The 22462-nt window shown below is 39.6% G+C and overlaps 1 protein-coding gene across 1 annotated transcript; it reads left to right on the forward strand.

The window, feature by feature from the left end:
• The first annotated feature begins 3065 nt into the window (after positions 1-3065).
• On the forward strand, positions 3066-3715 carry LOC106650928 (histidine-rich glycoprotein-like). Its single transcript, XM_014369247.2, has 2 exons — positions 3066-3090; positions 3164-3715. The coding sequence occupies exons 1-2, from the start codon at positions 3079-3081 to the stop codon at positions 3713-3715; spliced, it is 564 nt and encodes a 187-aa protein (XP_014224733.2). The 5' UTR covers positions 3066-3078.
• The last annotated feature ends 18747 nt before the right edge of the window (positions 3716-22462 follow it).

The following is a 22462-nucleotide window of genomic DNA, read 5'->3' on the forward strand; positions in this document are numbered from 1 at the left end:
CTAATAACTATAATAATTTTTTTATTCGAGTTTATAAAATACCTCACTGTTGTTAATTCAGTATTTTTAATCCATGAATAAATGTACGAACCTTTGACTGTCATTCTAAATATTCGTAATGCATATTTTTAATTTCACGTAGCAACAATAGATATTTAGCTTGGCTATAATATCTAAATATATCAACCCGTAATGTCGAAGTTCCAAAAGAAAAAAATTGAAATGAGCCTTAGCATTGATTTTAACCTACAAGGCAAAAGATTTATCGACAGCATCACAACATTTTCTTCCGTTTTTTCAGCTCTCATTCGTGCTCGAGACAAAAGCTTCTTTAGAGCGGCAGAAAGAGAGATAAAAAGAAAATAGATTCGGATAATCTGAAAGATTCACATGCTGGCATTAAAAGTTACTGAACATTGACATGCTTCCACATAGACATTTGCACTAGAATCTACGTGCAGACGATGATTTTTTTACCAAAATATCTCACAGCTTTATGATGTCTACGTGCAAATTTGTTCGGTTATCGTGAGATCTTATATAAATGACAACAATATGTTATGACACAACAACTCGTACGTTGTAAGAATTACTCACCCAATTTGGGTAACCGGGATTCGATTCGCGCATTTATTCACCTAATGAATGGGCAAGATTTGTCACGAGAGCGATTAGATAATATCAATTGTACAGACTTACGACAAAATAAAATATTAGCCAATTTATTCTTTACTTGCAGTATCAAAAATTCATATCAATTATTATCGACAAAAAAGTGATAAGCTAAAACAACAAATTATCATCTTATGCAATCGATGGAAAGCATATGATGTCTTAATTTCTCATTACATAAACAATCATGTTATGTACTCAAATTATCTTCCAAATTCGATGAACTACGTGTATTCATCAAAACCTGATACCTTTTTCAAAAGCTACGTGTTTTTTGCTTTACCAACTGATGTACACGTAATTATAGACAAAAAACTTGCCAGACAAGATTATATAAATCTCAGAAAAGAAAAGCATCAATCAACCAAACTCAAGGTTTGATTAATTTCCACGGAGATTCAAAATTATGCCAACCTTTCATTTCCAAGCTTGAAAACATTATCCGAATTCTGAAAGAATCAAAGGAAGTTGATACAAGAAACAAGAGCAAAAGTTAGTTGATGTTTTTGTCAACATGATTGTCACTAAGCTCTTGTAACGATCCATTGTTCATTGTGATTGTGTGTTCTATCACGATCTTTTCTTCTCTTTTTTTCTTTATTACGTATACCCATGGTCAATTCTCCGTGAAATCAGATAGGCAATAAATTTCAAATGGAAACATTTTTTCTTTTGTTCAGATCAGTAAAATAAGATATTTATTATGTTCTTGATTTTTCTGAATTTGTTTGACATTTTTAACCTCTTTTAAGATTTTTTATCTTAAGACTCAAGGAGTCTATTTTTCCAAAAACTTGAAAACGTGGAAAATTTTAAAATTAAAAAGTAGTTAATTTGATTAGAAAAGAGGGTAAAAATTGAATCGAATCGATGGTTTCAGGTTAAACATTATATTAGTACGGATGATTTGTTATAATTAGATGAAATAAAGATTAATTTTGTTGGAAAGTTAACTTTAGAAAGTTGGTTCACTTATTCTGGGGGTGTTATGTATAAGTTCAGTTGAATTCGAAAATCAAGTAAAACGATTCCAACAAAATTAGGTTAATTCTCAGAAAAAATTTAATACTTTTTTTTGTTAAATATTTTAAATGATTATTTCGTTAGCTATCGATAAATGCAACTTTTTTTGTAAATGGACATTTTCAGGCCGATTTTACCTAGCTACAGCCATATACATGTGATTCCAAATGGCCGGGTATCTGCAGTCTGTATATATGCCGCTTATAGCCGCACACAAGCACATACGCTTATGTACATATAGCTTAAGAACAAGCTATGTGTATATAGCACCTGGCAAGTTGCAATTTCAGCACGTTGCGATGTTGCTACTGTGGTCAATGTAACGAAGGCGTCTTTGATGACGCGTCTGTGTATATAAATGTGTGCCCGCCGCGCGTTTGTGTGCGCGTCTGTGTGTATGCATATGCCTTGTTCTCTATTCTCTCTGCATGTACAAGGCGCATAGGCATTTTCTCATTTCACCTGCTATATACAGATCAAGCGTGCCACCTAACGATGCGCTTCTTGGACCACTCGAAGCTTCCTTCTTACTTGTACTTTTCGCTCTTGCACTTGGCTGTTGCAGTTATTCCTCGTCCTCTTTCTTCAAATTCGAAATTCAAACTTTAATAAACGCACTTGAGGATCTCTAATTACATTTTAATTAAATTTACATGAAAACATAAGCACGTAAATACCTTGCATATACACTAGTGCTTATTTGTATACAAAGGCTGCACTTTTATAAAGTTGAATAGTATAGTATAAACTGCAAAATAATATGTAATTAACACTGACATTTTAATTTATAGCGCGTGATATATTGTTTTAAAGTGTAATTGATTTTATAGCAAAAAATCTCTTACTGCAAGGATACAGCACTAATCATCAATAACACGAAAAAAACGATTATTTTTAGCTTTTTATATACGTAACCTTCAGCCACGAACAACATAGATGCACAATGCTGATGGAATTCTATCAAAATCATCTATTTCAGTAGTCGTAGCGTAATTTCAGTTTTAGTTGTTGTAAATATTTTCGTTCTTCGCGTTAACTATGGAAACACTCAAAATTGGCGCAATCGCACATCACTCGTATGAAGCAGTGATACATAAACGATTGCATAAATGGAGGCAAACATTTTCAATTTGCTTTGATTGCACGATCTCTGTGCAGTGAATTAATTTGTTTCAGGCAATTGAAAAGTTATGCAAAATAATAAACAATTACGTTGAAAGTACACTGACTCAGAATCAGTTTATTATACTGTTTATTATGGTGACATAACATGAATGACATAATAGCTCTACGTTAATTTTAGAATTTGTGCAAAATATATAAAAAGGCTCCAGTTTTTAAATTATGTCAGTTTTGAAGTCATAAGCAGACGCAACAAACACGATGAACAAATTGGTAAGTTAGCCCTTTTACTTTTTTCTCGAGGAAGATGAGCTTCAGTATTTTGAACTTTGTCGACAATTTTCAGGTACTTTTGGTGTTCTTGGCCGTTGTAGCTGTTGCCGCAGCTCAAGTCGAAGTTAGTGGTAATGGAGTTCATGGACTCGAAGGCGTAAAGCCAGTCGAAGTGAAGGACAAAAAAGAAAATCGCCATCATGGTAACAGGCGTCAACATGGAGGAAACCATCGTCAACAAGGCGACCACAAGCACGAAGAACACGAACACAAACATGGTGAACATAAACATGAAGAACATCAACACGAAGACTACAAGCATGGAGAACACCAACATGGTGAACACGTGCACGGAGAACATCAACATGGTGAGCACAAGCACGGAGAACATGAGCACAAGCATGGAGAACATCAACACGGTGAACACGTGCACGGAGAACATCAACATGGTGAACATCAACACGGTGAACATCAACATGGTGAACACAAGCACGGAGAACATGAGCACAAGCATGGAGAACATGAGCACAAGCATGGAGAACATCAGCATGGTGAACACGTGCACGGAGAACACCAACACAATGAGAAAGAACAAAACGGACGTCATCATGGTAGACGTCACTAATATTTAGCGGCAGATGAGATTTATATTTAGTAATAATTATTTATAGATTTTTTTAATAAATAATGTCATGCAAACAAATAATTACTCTAATTCATTCGAGTTGATAAACACATTGAACATTAAAAAAGTGTCACGCTGTTACAAAGGGAAAAGTAGTGCAAAGTAGTAATTTAAATCAATCGATCTATATTCATGGATTGTACAAGGGTGCAGCATTGAAAATTCGGTCAAAGTCTCAGCGCAAGCTCCCCCCTCAGATTCTGTCTCTTTCGTATTCATGCTCGGCTGCAAGCTTTCCAACGTCGGCAGTGGCAGCAGCAGCCACATGACATTCCAGCAGTCTAATATATCCATCCACGTGTCTGCACGGTAGGCGGTTGCTGTGTAGGCCAGCAAGCCCCAACAAGCGTTGACACGCTAGCCTCGTCGTCGAGGACGAGTAATGGATGCTCGGGCGCGCGTGCGGGTTTTGCACTGTCTGTGCGTGCAGCCTGTGTAGAGATCGGAGAGAGCTGGAGCACGCGTCATGCGGAACGCTTATAGCATAGTGCAGACGACGAGGCGAATGGAGGAACTGCCTATACTCGACTGGATATTGCTGCCGTTGGTCTGTGCTATACACGCAGACTCTCTGTCTGTCTGAGCACGCATATAAATAGAGGGCTAGAGAGAAGCAGCACGTGTACGGAGCGATGCGAGCTTGCAAGCGCCAGATGAGACGCTGATGTAGTTGTTGTGCAGAAGCTAGTTGATGGGATTGTTTGGCTGCATGAATTGATCTTCGTTGAGATTAAACCATACATATATATGCGCGTGCACGCGTACGCTCACAACCGCCGAGCAACCTGAATACGAATTAAGCGTATAATTAAACCGACGCTCGGCGAGCTCGACTCTCAAATGATAATCGCGAAAAATTCCGTTGCGTTGATACGTCCAAGAGCAACGAGGCCCATTACGCAGCTGCGTTCTCGAATAAAATTCTCACTTATGCAGCTATAATCTTCGTACAGGGTGGAATTTTGACAGTGAATTTAACTATTAGTGTCGCGCGAAAGAGCGACACTTGCCTGCGAAACTAGCGCGCGGCGCCGCTTCTCCAAAGTTAGTGCAGTCACGATTACATTTGCGTAAACATCGCTGACAAATATTGTCGAAAATTATATTGGAACTTATCAAATGTGCCTCGCCGCGCATCCGTTATGTATATGAATTACAAGCACAGAGAGAGAGAGAGAACGCGCGGATTATGATAATAATTCGAAATTTCGGTGGAAAATATAATTTGCTCGAGAGGTGAGCCAGGCGCGGAATGGAGCAGCAGAGCTGCGCAGCAAAAAGTGTGCTCTGCATAACTTTATTTGAATAATTTACCAGCAACAACTTGATTACGAAATGAACAATCGAAAATCACCGGCGAACTTTCGAACAACATTATTTCTCCGTCTCTTTTGAACCTCGAGCGGTGCAGCAACGTGTGCAGCTCGGTGGGCGCGTAAAACACGCTGAGCGCCTCCTACATCCTGTCTATGTGTAAAAGCCCGATCGGTTCATGTATGCTGTACAGCAGCTGCATCGAATCCCTTAGCATATAATTCATTAAGTTTCAATTACATTAAACTCGGCAGGGCAACTACTACTCCCTCTAATACGCGTACTTTGCAGAAGCCTAAAATCAATTTTCATCTTTGCCACGGTGTCTAGTCCTCTGACACTGTACGGCCGGAACATTTTAAAGTGTATAATCCGGCCATATGTACGTGAACGGGATCTTTTGCTCTCTCTCTCTCTCTTTCTCTTGTCTCTCCTCACGCAGCGCGGAGAGCTTAAAACAATGCAGTACGCGCGACTTAACGATCCGCTTCATTTAATTTGCGCCACAATCAGAATATTCTGCCCTTTCTCTCCGTCTCTCTTGCTCTTGGCTGAAAGGAAGGGTGAATCTTGCTGCATATACACGTCGAGCGCGCGCGCACACACACACACAAGAGCTTAAGCGATCTCTCTTCTCCTTTTCTCTCTCCCTCTTTCTCATAATGCGTATATGTGGTTTCAAGAGTATGTATAAGTAACACGTGAGCTTCTGCGAGGCTGTATATATATAGTTTCCCTGAACTTACAAGATGCCAGAGAGATTTTGCATTAATTCGATCTGTGTAGCGTGAGTCGAGTGTGCAGTTTCCAACTCGTGAGGCATTGAATTCTGGCTCTAATTTTCGACTTATTGCGCGCCGATTTGCTCTTGATTACGCTGCGAAATATACTGGGCTAGATTGGACACTTTTTGCATCGCAGCCATTTTTATGTACACTTTAATAGAGAAAGTTTTCGAACGTAGCCTATTATGTAGTTTGAACATTTTGGCACGTATAGGCGAGCTGTATTTTAAACAGCTTCAGGGTACACAACGTTGCAGACGATCTCTGCGAGTTTCGACGAATACCCAAAAATTGCCTTCGCCCCCGCTTCTCATACATAAAATTTCAGGAATTTCAATAACAAAAATATTAAAGTACAGATTAAAATGAGGCGCCGTAAGATAATCATGCTGGACTGGATGAAAAATCTCGAAAGCAAAAAAAAAGCGGTAAAATAACGCTGCGGCATTCCACGTTTTCACCCGTATTAACTCTCATAAAAATTTATCTTCTTATCTTTGTTTAATACACTGGAAAGTTCGCAGGTCATTAAGCTCCCAGCTAGTTATATGCCGAATGAATTTCCACTTGAGAGATTGCTCGCCAAGTTTTCCGCTTATTTTTCACTAATTTGAGCTCAACATCACATTTTAAAAATTATTATTATATTTTTTTATACAAGGAGAAATTGCATTTATCCTGCACGTGCAAACAAATAGCAAGAAACATGATTTTTTTTTAAGAAATTTTGTGACTGCGGTAGAATTTGTGCGAGAAAAGCAACGACTAATAAGTCAATAGCCTAACTGAAATGCAGAGAAGTATGCGCGCGTATCTTCTTGGGCTGTATACGCGCGCGGGAGTTTCTGCAGCTGCAATAATGACATTATTACCGGTGCTGTGTTACAGCCAGCCTGTATATATACAAAAGACTTCTTTGTGTGCGCGCATCGCAGGGCGCACGGAGAATATATAGCTTCAAGAATTGCTCCGCAGTCGCAAACACACAAAGTTTCGACAATGTTATAAAATGAATGGTCGAAGCTTGAGCGCCAGATGATGGCAAATGGTCTATAGCCATTACAAGTTGCGCGAAACTGCCTTGAGCTTATTGTCAATGCACGTTATAGCCGCTGCTGCTGCTGCACTACTGGCTTCGTTGATGCTGCACCACTGCCGGGTCACTCGCCAAATGACCGGGTTAATCAGACTAAGATCGCGGCGAAGTTTATTTCGAAAGACAATTGGAGCGCCGCAAGTTGTTTAGTAAAAAGCACTCGGGCTACTTTTGATCCCTCGGCTGCCGCATGAATGATACATGTACGCCAATTTATCTTTCTTTTGTCGGAAATTAATTTATTTTTTTTTCTGTCGCCCAATGAAAGTTTTTACGTCGCTACTCGCAGGCCAACAAGCTGTACTTTTAATTAAATTAAAAACATCGTGCGCGCTCCACTTTTGTCACTCGAAGAAGAATGAAATAAAATGTACGTACGTAACGAGATTCGACGCAGCTACGTAAATTGTACGAAAAAAGAGGGAAAAAAGGGCAAAGAAAAAATCGACTCGCAGCTCGTCGTCGACCGTAGATCTTCGGCGGGTTAAAAAAAGATTATGAATGGGAAAAAAATTTAAACGATTCCATTGGGGGCTGGAGGAGATAAAAATGCGATACAGTAAACGAGACTCGGCGTTAATATTAAATCATGCCAGGTTGGTGTTATCTTGGGATCGCGACACAGACGACGATGAACGCGAAGCGATAACACGGGTACACACACGAGCTTCGTTCTTATATATGCACGGCTCTACATGTACGTATCCGTGCAGGTATATAATGTATACGCGTTGACGCTCGTAGGTACGGTACAGCATAGCTGGCAGCGCGACTATTTCATCGGCTGCGGGGATCCATATAGATGCGAGGCAGTGTACTCTGTACACGGATGCCACCTGCACGCGCATTGCAGCTCATCTAATCCGTGCAAATCAAATTCGAAATTACCTTGAATCGGCGCGCCCGCCGCCGTCTCTCTATATACGAGGGCTGATGTATGGCGCGTCATAAATTTCCTCCGTGCCCTCGCGATCCTTGCAAGTCTATATGCTCTGCGTATGTGTGTGTATGTACTCGTAGTGCGCAGTGCGCGGCGCTGCTATACCGCAGTGCACAGTGCACACATCGCGTATACGTGTAGATTCGCACGCAGGCGCTCGATCGCCTATACGTATCGAGCTTTGGCCCGAGAGTAGTGCATTGATTGCTCGACTGCTGAATCTCTCTGTATAACTGCATACGTAGGCTCTTGGTTACGCGCAGACGAACGAACGAACGAGCGAGCGAGCGAGGATGGGCCGCGCGGCAAGAGGCTAAAACAGAAACGAGCGAGAGATAGTCGCTGCGTTACGTGCTGCCCATTGCATAAATCAAATTTTGCTCTTTGCCGCCGACGTATACGCACGTAACAATGTACTCTCGCGGCCGAGCACGAATAAATTCGAAAGTTTACTCTCTGCGCTTGTATTGGCATTAGATAGCGCTCGAATCGCACTAATAATTTTCATAATTCCCCAAACTAATGCGTAATTAGTTATTTACACATCAAGGGCTGTATGCGGTGTGGATACAGTCGAGGTGTGTTTGCAGCGTTGGGGCGCTGTAGTCGCCGAGGCTGCGTAGCGAAGCGAAGCAGCCGAGGCACTACAGCGTCCGCAACGCTGCAAACACGCTGAGACGTATCCACACCGCTAACAGCCATTGATGTGTTAACAATTTTTCTGCATAAGAGCTCGTTTTGAGAACTATATCATGCATAATTGTTATGTTCCATTTAATTTCTTTATAGCACTCTAAACTAAAAACTGTAACTTGGCCGCTAGTTTTCGGCTCTCGTCTACATACTGTATATGCGTATGTCTCGTGTAAAATACTGTACATGCAACTTGTGTGGATATGTTTTTTCTGAAAAACGAGAGGTTGCATAAAGCACTGGTTGTGCCAACTTGAATCTCATTACACTGATTTTCCTAGTGTCTTGATGAGTAGAGTCGGTATAACATCGGTCACGCTGCATTTCTTTCCATTATTCAGTTTCTACTGCTTCATTTTTACAGTCATCGTGTTTAGTGCGAACACAAACATGAATTAAAAATGACATTTCTATCTCGTGTAGATATGTTTGTATTCAAGAAAGAGAGGTTAAAGGCAGCGCGAGTTGGCCTGCCACTTTGACATGTAGCAGACAGCACAGGCTACACGCACGCGAGCTGAGCGAGTCGTCTCGGCTCGAGTCTGCGGGATCGCATACAGTCGAGGAGAGCAGCGCGCTACGTGGCGACAATTCACACTTCTCCTCGACTGTAATCAGGGCTCCTCGACTGTAATCAGGGCTCCTCGACCTGTATTCAATTGATTTCAGTACGAGGAGAAGTGTGAATTGTCGCCACATAGCGCGCTGCTCTCCTCGACTGTATACGAATGCCTTACTCACTGAGCACGCTCAGCGCGAAATCAGCCTCAAACGGGCTCGTATGCTGAAAAAGCCATTAATACGGCTCGTCGTCGCAGCCGTATAATACTTGACAGCTCTCTTGATACAATAGCCAAGGTTATATACGCGGGTAGCACGAGAGAAACACTCAAAACTTCGGGACAGTCAGAAACAGATTGGCGCGACTTTGCCTACAATGCCGCGCGTACAGTGCGTGCAGCGCGAAAGAGCTCGTGTATACAAATACGCGTACACATACTCGTACGCACGCTCGTATGTACCTACCCTCTCTCGTAGACACTTGATTTAGTACCAAAGCGGAACAAACTGCGTTACACGCGCCTCGTATATAATGGCCCCGGCCAAGAGGGGGCGTAAATTCTCATGAGCGCGATATGCGCGACTCGCACCTCCTCCTCCCTCGCCTTCTTCCTGCGCCCTGTGCGTTATTAGCGAGACTTAACTGGCTCTATGTACGCTACTCCCGGCTCTTCAAATATCGTTATCCAGCTCCGCGATTATTTGCTTTGAATCGATATACCGAGATTTCTCTCGCGGACTCCCTCGCTACGTGCTCGGCGTTAAACCATCGCTTTTTCCATCTGCATTTCGTTCGAGGGTGTGAGCGATGATCTCGCCGCGAGCATCATTAACAATCCGAGCTTTCGGCAAAAATATTTCGGTCAAAGCTCGACGCTCGCCTACTTTTCTCGCCGCGACGGTGGCTTACGTACCTTATACCTTGACGCGCTCTGCCGCACAAACTCTCGCGTCCGCAACAAAGAAGCTCGAGCAGCTCAACCCTTTAGCGAAAAACTTTCCAGAATGCTCGAGGTTTTTTATTTTCTTTCTGCGCGCTTTACCGCGCGGCAGGAAGAAGTCGTAACGTTTTTCATAGCTGATCGTTAATTTTCATATGCTCGCTGGCAGGGCCGCGTACATCGGCATTGCGCCATTTTGCATTTGTCAACTTCACGAGCGAGAGTTGCGAAAAAAAAGCTCTAGCCTTAAAACTTCCGCGAACGCCTGACGTACGAATGAATGAAGATTCACGCATAAACGAGACCAACAAATCGATAAAAAAAACAGCGTAAAGACCATTTTTCGATTTTGCCATTAAAGGAAAGAGCTTGAACTCGACGAATTATTATTTAAGCCAGTGAAAAACATATATACATGGAAATTGCTATTTTTCTTCGCCTGACTTTAATACCAGCTTTGAGAAGAGCTTTTTGCTTCTTTTAAAGTGAAATCATCCTTTCTATATTACAATGTGTATAAGCGTGCGTCGAGTATATGAAGAATATATCTGACAGTTGTTTTATTTTCCTTGTCATACGACGGCACATACCGTGTCTGTGTGTAGTATTCTCGTATATAAGATTCTAACCTGCCGCTTGCACCTTGTGCGTGCTTCAAGTTCCGATACAACCGAAACTGTCTCTTGCATGTTGTACTCGCGCTACTGATATTTACTTTTTCTTGCGCGCCCCGCTGCCTGCCGCCACCGCCGCGCTATCGTGCGCCTGCTTCGTCTTTCCGCGTGCATATGAGCTCGTTTTTAATATAGAGACCTGACGAGAGAGAACGAGAGAGATAGAGGAGAAAGAGACAAAAAGAAACGAAAGAGAATAAAGACACCAGGCCACTTTTTGCTTCAGCCATGAAGGCAGTATTTTTTTTCGCTCGTGCATGAAAGATAGGTGCGCTGCGCATATGGGAAAATCTACTTGAATTTTTTTACTCTCGACGGCGCCACGATGTCTTATCTCTTGTATGGACATAGAAGTAAAGAAAATAATACTTTACTTGTGCTATGCGTCAACGCATTGTGCCGTTTACACGGAGCTTTTTTTCTACATCCGAAAGCGCATCAGGTGTGACTTGAAAATTAAGCAGAGACTTTTTAAAAAAAGAAAAGTTTTTTCAAGGAGTTAAGCCACGAGGAGTTCTCATAATAAACCTGCCTGAACCACGCCCACGCATGTAATTTAAATGAATTAAAAATATCGATTTTGAAAACAAAATCTTTTGTCAACAAAAAATTATTTTTACATTAAATATTTTCCAAACGAGCCTGCTTGAATTATTTACTTTCTTCGTACTAATTCGTCTATAAAAATCAAGGCCTTAATTCCTTAAAGTTTAGTTATATTTTAACAATTAAATTAACGGATGAAAAAAATTAGTTACATTACGAGCGTAATTTTATCAATGACTTTTTTATAAAGTTTAAAAGAAATTCTCAAAAGCATATTCACCATGCAAATTTACATTTGCATTGATAATGCACGAACTATTGCAGCAAGGTAAGAATAGATTTTAAATCTGCTGAATCTTCAATGACTAGAAGTATGGGTAAAAAGATTAAGGATAAAGATTTTACTAGATTTCATAATTTACTAGCCATCATTTCACTCAACTCAAAATACGTGCAGCTTATAAGAACTTTTGAGTGCTATTCAAATTTAATCTTCTCTTGAATTTGTTCGGTAAATGTTATAAAAATGCTCGATAGGTTTTGTCAGAAAATTACTCACGATCATTACTAAAAATGGCTTTTAGCCAAAAATAATTTCTCAACTTGATAAATTTTTTTCTGTTTTTCATTAACTTATATAAAATGAAGGTTTGTGAAATAATCAAAGAGTGCATCAACCCAAATAGCGTAAGAAAAGAACTTTTAAAGAGAAAGCAAAAGTTGGAAGGTGAGTAAAAGTGCGAGACGATCAGTAAAGTCAGTTTGAAATTAGCCTCTCGTCGATAGATTTGAATAAAAAGTTGCTCGGAATTTGCGCAGAGCAGCGAGCCTGGAGGGTCATCGCTAGTGCCTCGATACGGCGTTCGATTAAATAACTCAATGCTGCAAACACGCACCAAACGCTCACTTTATCTAACATACATCTGGCCCGAGCGACGTGGCGGAGCCGTAACATTTTCAATTCCTCGTGTTATTTTGTACATAGCAGGCGTATGTATGTATATATGCGCGCAGGCAGACACGCGTAGGCGCTAGGCAATAGGTTATCGCGTGCACAGCGGCCAAAGTTTGCTTTGGCACAAGCGCGAGGGTGTAGCGTATAAATGGGCGCGATCGAATTGAGCGCGCGCGGCTGCGTCCCCCCAAAATGATATAGATGCAGCAGCACATACACAGCCGCACACATATATGTATAGCAGAGCGACGCACAAGCGCGACACAGAGGAGAAATCGTATAAACGCTCGCAGCAGCCGCAATCACTGATAATGTATCCATCGAACAATGGCCTATTTCAATCGTTCGATTATACCAGCCCTCCTCGTGGTCCTTCCTATATTACCTGAGCGTCTATGTGACTCGCGCGAATATGCATGCGTGCACCGGCTATATACGCGCAATTGAATGTTGTTACATTTTGCCACGATCGCGCATTGTTCAAGTATCCGAAGAAATTAATTTTTGCATCGATAATTAATTGGCTGTATCGAGCGCAGGCCCGCATTTCATCCATTTCGCTTCAATTATTCCAACGTACTTTTTGCGATGCCGCGTATCGGTAAGTCTTTTCTTTTTTTTTTCAAAAAAAAAACGTTAAATTTCGAGGTTGACGAAGGTTCGAGAGTCAGATGCGAACTGGCGCGCACATTTAATCCTCGCTTGAATTCTCTTTGGAAAGTACTTACATGGTAGAATTACCAAATAGCTCAAGGCTGTACCTTTGCCTGGATCAATTAAATTTTCCCTGCGCAAGCCAAGAATCGCGCGTAAATTACACAAAAGAAGCCGGCATGTAACGACAAAACACAACGCGTTTCGTCAACAAAGACACTCCGACGCGGAAAGAAAGGTACTTTGACGAAATTCGCGCAAGTCGTTAAAGTTGAATCGAAATTATTCAAATCGTAGCTCGCGAGTTATAAAGATAAAGCTTCAGCAGCAGCTGCCTAACAAACTTAAATGCAAGCTTTGCTTGTTGCAGTTGTCGCGCTCGACGCGCTCGACGCGCTCGACACACTCGACGCTCGACGGAAACGCAACGGAGCCGCGTAGAATTCGTAATTCAATCGATGATAAGAAGACTCTGCTTCTTGTAGGTGTGCTTCTCCTTCTCTCTATTTCTCTCTCTCTCTCTCTCTCGCTCTCAGATGTATGCATATTTCAGCGGCTTTCGTGCGTGGCGTCAAAACTCGAGTGGAGCATCGAGTCGAGCATATCGCGCGAGAAATACCGAAATATACACGGACGTGCGTGGCTCTGCATCGGAAAGAAGACGTGCGCACGCATGCGTGACCTACTTAATTTACAAAGCTCTTCACTCCAAAGCGATATCTTGTAAAATGATCAACTTCCAATATAATACCCGAAAGATCCTCGTAACGAATTCAACCGCCAAAAGTGTTGAGAACTTTTCATCCAAAAGGAATCGGTGCGAGCTGTAGCGACTCAAAAGTTTGACAAGCCATTCAAAGAGTTGCTGAATTATTACCCAAGACGATCTGCCGCTCGTCCAACTTTTTCGACTGCACTCTTTGCTCCAACTCGAGAGATAATGTTTGCTATTTTGTTGCGTGTCAGTGATAGTTTTTTTTTTCACCCTTTTCTTTAGAACTGCCTGTCACGGCTATTGTTTAGTGCAGCAAGATAAGTCGATGTGAATCGCCAGAAGTTTAATTAAATCATTTCATTTGTTTGTAAAATATATGCTCGAAGCGCACGGTTAAAACTAAATACGACTTGCATTACAAATACTTGATTTATTTTCGGTCTGGCTTCTCGTGATTATTCTTTTCTTTCGATCGAGTTAATTTTAGCTGCTATAATGTTTGGAAAATCTTGGGTAAAGGCACGTGTAATACGTGCAAATATTAATACAGACGCGCCAATATACATAGAGATAATGCGCATTATCTCGCACGCATAAGTAAGCAAACTTCAACGGTGCCTGAATACTTGAGGCTTGCATTACGTGTATAATATAAACCTTGGTATTATCTCGCGAGATAATCAAGATGAAGATGTGCTCAGTGAAAGGTAAACGTATTCAACGAGCTGGTGCGAGGATTGCGTGTAGAGCATATTTTTTCAAGATTCGATTGATAATTAACGCGCGGATCCTACTACGACTGCTCCAATTATTCTTTCCTTGAGAGGAGACTCTTGGAGAGCAAGACAATTCGAACGCACGATCTCTCTCCCCACGTACATTAAAGCTCTTGATTCGATGAAACTGCGCTGAAACTCGTTAGGTCCTTTAAAACCGCACGCTGCATGATTCGACTAGCACTTCTTAAATCGCAGCTAATTAGCTGTGTAGCTTCGCATAGCCTAGACTTGTTAAGGGAATTAGCGACGTCGAATTCATTGTCGCATGAAATTCACATAATGGCTCCAAGACGCCTTTTGTGTGTGAGTGTGTGTGTGCGTGATCGCGAGTATAACTATAAATATATAAGCTATACCAGCTTGACGGGCTGATTTCGATAGCTCAAGATATCCCAAAGATCCTCTGCTGCGGTCGCCAAGATTTTGCTAAATTCTCACCGGCGACGTACCTGTTTCGACTGTCAAATGAACTTTGCAGCTGATCGTGCGCACGCTTGGATTAACGCGCTCCGCGACTAGACTTTCAATTATTCCACCAAAAAACTTTTACTCGTTGTATTTCTTTGGTGTATTTAGACTGTAACTGACGATATCGTGCCAAAAAAACTTTTTCGACTCGGGCTTGGCTTGGAATCAAAAATTACTGTATAATTTTGGAAAATCAAAAACTCGTTCAAAATAACACTTTGTTACTCGAAAAACTCGTACTGCATTATCTTATCCCAACTGAGGATCGTCCAACTTCCCACGCAGTTGATTTTTGCAAGTTTATACTCTTTATTGTACGTTTAAACAATGTCCATGTGCAGAAGTAATTCTTGGATGTGCGATTTGTTCTACATGTAATGCAACAGTCTCTCTCACTTGTCTATGAGAAGACTAATGGACGATGCGCGCGTGCTTTTTTACGTCTTTCGCGTACAATGCGCGTGTACGCACTCACGCGTCTCGAGCACGCTGCAGTGGAGCTGCATCTTTTTTCATTCATCGCGACACTCGAGAGCTCACTCGCGCACGGACCGTCGACATAGACAAAGAAAAAAGGGGCTAATTATCTAGTGACTTGCGAAAGAAGTGGCTGCTGCTACTGCTTTTTCGCCTCAATGCTGTGTTGTTCTAAAGGGATTTGTGCGCTTCAAAAGAAAAGCTAAATTATATTTGTGCACAAGAGAATGGAACACAGACAATTAATTGCAATAACGTATCTTTAATTATCTGACGAGCTAAGCCCCCCCAGACGTAATGTGGCGCGTTAAAGGGATGTCATTACGCGTACTCGAATTAATCATTTTTCCTACGAGTGTGATAAACTTGGCTATTTGTGGGATATCGTGTCGTGCTCGTAAATACCGGAAGTGAATAAACACTAAAGGCCACATTTGTACAAATAAAAAGTGAGTAAATTTTATGTAACGAATGATAAATGTTTTACATTTTTTTTTATTTCTCATTCCGTGCTCGAAGTAATTCACTCGGCTTGCGTATCATATTTTCTCTTTGTCCGACGCGTATAATATATATTTTTGTGATGGTGCAGAGGGGGAGTGTTTTTAATTTTTTTTCAAACTGCTAGAAAGCTCTGAGAGACACGTTTTGGGCGTTGAATTTATCTATACCAGAGTAAAGCAATTCTCGCGTGAGTAATGCATGAAAATATTACAACATAGTCGTGGCAGATGAAATAATGCAACGCGCGGAAGACTGTTTATAAGCACGCCTAAGAGTTTCACTTTGATATGGAAAAAAATGTTGCTTAGAGTTATGGAAAATTACATTCCAGCTCCGTTCATCTTGAAAATCAATGGCAACTGAGCCGAAAATTGCAGAAAACATTAATGTTGATTAACATTAGTGGGACGGTTCAACTATAATAAAGTAGATAATGGAATTTGCCATGTATGGTTTAAAGTAATGATTTTTATCGTTTCAAAGTTTGAGTATTAGTAACAAAAGAGGTACAGTGAAAATTAGGAAACAAGAAATTTTGCTGCTGTTAATATACCGCATAATTGTTTATGTAGCAAATTCGTAAAAGTTACCTAATAAATTATATGAAAAATTAAATTAAGGGGAGTCATACACCATTTCACTCCTTTTTGTAATTTTTTTGATATAAACCACAGTTTAATGTCAGTCTACATTTTCAACATAAAATTTACATCTCTGAGCCCTAAAAAATGTGAGAAAAATTGCAGAATAGGCCTTTGCATCTAAAAATAGCTCATTTTTGCTATTTTAGCCTTTTGGCACTGTGCGCAAGGTTCAGATCAGAGTTTTTGAGGTAGGAGATCCTGCTAGGTCTCAAAATCTTCAGAATAGTATCCTTTATGGGCTGAGTTTTGTGGAATTTTGATTAGAGTTATAAAAAAGTTTGTATGCCAACAGATGTGAAAAAAGCAAGATATAAAAAAAAGTTATCAATGTTTTTGAGGACATATTGAATAATAGAACTGATATGAAGATCTAAATCAAAATTCCACAAAACTCAGCCCATAAAGGATACTATTCTGAAGATTTTGAGACCTAGCAGGATCTCCTACCTCAAAAACTCTGATCTGAACCTTGCGCACAGTGCCGAAAGGCTAAAATAGCAGAAATAAGCTATTTTAAGATGCAAAGGCCTATTCTGCAATTTTTTTCATATTTTTTAGGGCTCAAAGATGTCAATTTTATGTTGAAAATGTAGATTGACATTAAACTGTGGTTTATATCAAAAAAATGACAAAGAGGAGTGAATTGCTGTATGACTCCCCTTAACTCGAGGTACAAGAATTTTTCATAATTGTATGTAAAATCTATTTCTTATTAAAAATGCGTTTTGAAAGTTAAGTCTACTGATTGCCATATTTACATTTCTTTGATAATCCAAGTATGAAATAATCTTTTAAAAAAGAGTAATTCAATCTAAGTTGATAGATGTTGAATAAATAAAGTGTTAGTAAATATAAAACATATTTTACAGAGAACTTTATGAAAAGAAAAACGAGGGATTAGTTTTGGAAATGGAAAGTTAGATTCGCAAAGAAAACGTCAATTTGTTACTGATACACTATGTGAAATGAAAAGAGAAATATCGATGAGAAAGGCACACACAGGATTGGAATTTAACATGTCTTCATTTATGCATACTTCATCTGAAATATCCTCTGCAGTTTAGATTCGTACCCTAACCGTTTCCGCTCTTCCTCGCAGTCAGTTGAGCTATACGCTCATACACGTAGCCATAAATACGCCCGACAAAGAGCAGAGCTCCGTATAAGTAAAGTTATAGAGTTTCATTTTCCGAAGCTTCGAAACACGAGTTTTAATTATTCGCCGCGCGTATATATCGGGTGACAATTGAACTTTTGACTCGGTCGTATATATATCCTTAACGAAGTCGGAATCATGCAATAAAAAATGTCACTCGTCTCGCCAATAGCCGCTGTCCTGCTTATGACGCAGTATCGTAACGATGAACACTTTTGCGCGCTCTGACGTAAAGCCACGTGTGTGCCGAGCAGAGCAAAAAGCAACTCATATAAGTGTCTATGAAGCAAAAATGAAGATATGAAAAAAAGTTGATTGGATTTGGAATGTACGGCGAAAAGTAATAGAAAAAAGAAAAAAATGTATATATTCCGATTACAATTGAGAGCTTTGCAAATGTGTGTCCATAGCTAGATAGCCAAGAACTTTTACGATCGCTGGATGAAAATATACTTGAGAGAAAAAAATATTTTTCCTGAAAATGTTTCAACCATGATGAATCATTTCTAATTAAGATAAAAAAACAATGTTACTGACGTTATGTTAATTTTGAATACATCGAAGGAATGCGTAAGTTCGATTGACTGAAACGCGAAGCATGTTTGTCAACGTTATTATATTTCACTGGCTAGATTCTTACATGTTTACACCAACACATAGCGCACATTTGTAATTAGAGTCGATATGGGCGGGGGTGATATCGAACCAAAGGACTGCGCCTCTGTTGTGCCGACGAATGACTGTTGCGATGCGCAAGGCATTCCTGCTGATCTATATATCTATCGGCAAAAGAGGATACATATGAGAGAAGAGCGAGAAAGGAAGAGTTATGTCATAATCGCATTCCTCGCTGCACTGGCTCGCGCGGACAATGGCATTTCTATCTCGATTCCATCCCTTATTTATAGGAAATATGTAGGAGCTGCAGCATTCGCTCAATTTCTTTGACGCATCTGTAAGCTTTCATGTTAATTTTCTTTTGTTTCAAATACTTAGCCTTCGTTCAAGCTCAATTACGCTCTTGTAAGTATAAAACATTGTTTCATTCAATTTTCGACTCTCCGGAATAAACTGATTGAAAATTAATTATTTTGCAATGCTTTTGCCCAACAACTTTGAGCACGGAGTTGATTTAATTATAAACTTTTGAAAAAGACTATTCATCAAGCTGAAATCTCAATAAGTTTTAGGTACCTCGAGCATCAAAACTAATGATTGAGAGCACTCGATAAAATTCGCGTTTCTGCACCGGGAACGCACCGATTACGTATCCTTGCAACGTCCTAGCCAGCCGTGCCAATAAATGAATTAACGTTGTAAATGTCCTAAACTCGAGCGACAAATTAAGTGGAGATTTGAAAATTGATTGCTCATTTTTTTTGCTTTTTCATATGCTTCATTCGCTATCGATACATCGTTCGGCCAATTGGATGAATGCGTTACAACAGTTGCAACCGACCATTGGCATCGAAAGGAATTTCAACGTAATTATTACACTTTGCGCATTCGTGCGAGAGCTCGTGCAAGTTTCAAAGATACTGCACCATGCAACACTCCTACGTGATAAATCCCTTCGATATAAATCAATGCATATTTGTTGTTGAACGTCACGTTACTATTACTAATGCCTTGGCAAACATGGACTTTTTAGATTCGAGCTCTGTTGACTTGCGTATGTTTATTTGTTTGTTCGAATGATGGGTATAAGGTTATATCCGCTTTATGCCCGATTCTCTTTTATTTGCAGCGTTATAGCTTATGAACACTATTTGTATAGAACAAGAGAAAACTAAACGGTGAAAAATATTATACACCTTTTTCTGGCAAATTTAAAATTTTCAATAGCAACCATATGGACATAATAAAAGCTTAATTAAAAAATTAAAGAATTTTTCTCGCAACTGAAGCATTTTAATGGCATTAATTGCCCTTGTAATAAAAGCTCTTTGAAAACAGGAAAAAAGGTAACAATGCAATTTATTTCATCGAATGAAATAACTCGCTTAACGGCCTTTTGCATCGGAGAAATGGTGGAATCGTTTTTTTTTTCGTCTTTTTGACACTATATTCAATGTTCAAGCGAATAACAATGATAATGTGCATCGTGATGTTTTTCCACTAACATGTCATCTATGAATAAAAAGATAAAAATACATTGTCGACATGGAATAACAACTGCCTACGGCCCGGTTGTGTAACTTTACCCGTACGGGTACGCATCTGGGTTTAAATAGACTTTCAACGAGAAGGGAGAGAGAGAGAGGGAGAGAAATTCAGCGATTCGTTCCAGCAAATTTCGCTTTAATGCAAAATATTAATACCGTGGCTCGTGTGCACATATGCACTCCTCTCGAAGGTGAGTGTAGCTGAATATGTTTGTTAAATAAAAATGACGCACGCGTACACTCAGACACAACAATAACAATGGAAGTAACACGGCAGCAGCAGCAGCAGCTTTTCTGTAATTGAACGTCGACAAAATGTTCCAATCTCCATTTACCAATAATAGGTATACGTACGTCCTTTTATCAGAGAAGAGCGTGCAAAAGCATCGTCATCACATGTAGCCGCGCATCGTTGTTGCACACTTGCGTAAGGGCAACAAAAACGAGCTTCATTTCCCTAATTATAAAGAAAGCCGCGCCACCGCGATCCTGTGCACAAATACATGTATGGATGCACCTTTACAAACAGCTTTAATCGCTCGTACGTTCAATTATAACTTGATCGGAATCAAAAGGCTTATCAAGAGTTTGCTTTTAGCCCGATTATGCTCCGAGGAATAAACAGAAAGAATAATGACACTTGCAATAATCGTTGTACTGCATGAATACTGGCGAAGAAAAAAAATCGCTTGTTTCTTGAACTATGCCAGTATTCGGTTAATCAAGCTCAGATATAACTTACATACTATCTTTTTCTATCGTGTATAAATAAAAGAGGCATCAAACAATTGGATTCGTCCTTATTAGAAGATAATAATTAATAGCGAGAGCAGAACTTGAAATGAAGAGAGAGTAAGTCGACGGAAATTGCCGGTTTTTAGGTATAAGTTAAAATGAATTTATAAAGACAAAAGGAAAGGCAAAATTGAAGAACGAGTGGCATGAATGAAGACTGGTGTACGCGAGAAATACGCTGTATACGCAAGAAGAAACAACATCAAAGAAGTCTGCGACTTTCCTCGTATCTATTATAGAACTTGTTTATCTTATATTTTATTTTCTTACTCGATCTCGCATAAAATTAAAACAATCATTTAATTAAAAATTACGAGTGTGAGATGCAAGCACATGGTAAATATTCTGCGACTGTATTTTCTATCAAAAGCTCATTTGATCTATAATCGTGTGTACTGAATTGACTTTGCCGAATTGAGACATCAGTTGTACCTATATGGCTTATTTGAATTTCATGGAACTGAAAAGTCTCGATGCAGTTTTATTTTTACAAACGTAGTAAATCGTCAGACACCGATGATTCAAATTTCAAAGGAACGGACATAATACTGAAACGTATATACGTGCATAAAGCATGAGCACGACAAAGCTTCTATATTCGCAAAGTGACTTAACGGCCGCAGAGAAAGATGGAGAGAGAATAAGCACACGGTGCATTTATACGTATATATATACACTGAGTATATAAGTAGAACTAGCTGGAATACTGTCACATTATTTGCCGCTTCCTCGCGCTCTGTGAAAGAAATAATTTATGTACCCATGATCCGTGGATTCACATTGACCAAACTACGTACGCTCTTCTTGTTGGATGGGATACTGCCTCTTGAATTTCATGAATTTGTTCAATGGTTGTCTCCTATTTGTTTTTTTTCCTTTTTTCACCTTTCTATATCCTGTACTGCATCCTTTGATTATCTGAAGTGAACTCTGTTTCCTATAAAGGTTTTTTGTATATACGATTAATCATCACATAGCTGCTTCAAGGGGCTACTTTGATAGTAAACCAAAAGTTTGAAATTTCAAGTTATTTTACTTAAAAACTAGTAAAAATCCAAAATTTCTGAACTACAAAAGATAAAAAGCAAAAATTGGTTTATCCGTAAAAAATCCAGCATCAACTAATCTTCACGAAAAGGTATGATAAATTATACTGGCTCGTACCGTTACCACTGCAGTCTGCAAAGCTTCCTTTAGAAAACGATGAAACGTATGCGAACCCGCGCATATGATTTATAAACATATACACATGGACTCGTCGACGCTACATATTACGAAAGCACTCGTCCGACCGTTCTGTGGCTGTTACATCTTCACGGTGTCCTTGTTTTTAGTTCCTTACTTTTTTTCCGAGTGTGTAAATTTATTATTTTAGTTTAATTAACCGTGTCACTGAGTAAAAGGCTATTAAGAGGCTACATTTTTTAAGCAGCTGCATTATTTAGTATAATAATAGAGAAGCAGTTTTTACCGATGAAAATTAAAAGGTATAAGTAAAATTAGTAAGAAATAAGTATAAGCACACATTATATATCTTGTAGTATTAATAAATCTATATAATACGAAGACCAAGAAAATTCAATTTAAATTAAGTTACTCAAAATTGATATCGAGTTCAATTAAATGATAAGAGATTCTGAAGATGCACACGTAGATTGCATTTAACAATATTGAAACGAAATTTTGTTGAAGTGAAATTTCTTTAGTCTCCTTGTACATTACAAGTTAGCCTGTAAAAAAGCGAGTGAGCATTACGCGCGATTACAGAGAATGATTCGTCAACGTTAGCTTTTTTAGTAACGTTCCCTTCTAAATTTTGAATATT

This window comes from Trichogramma pretiosum, unplaced genomic scaffold (assembly GCF_000599845.2).
Source record: "Trichogramma pretiosum strain Unisexual culture from Peru unplaced genomic scaffold, Tpre_2.0 scaffold57, whole genome shotgun sequence".
Classification (NCBI taxonomy): Eukaryota; Metazoa; Arthropoda; class Insecta; order Hymenoptera; family Trichogrammatidae; genus Trichogramma; species Trichogramma pretiosum.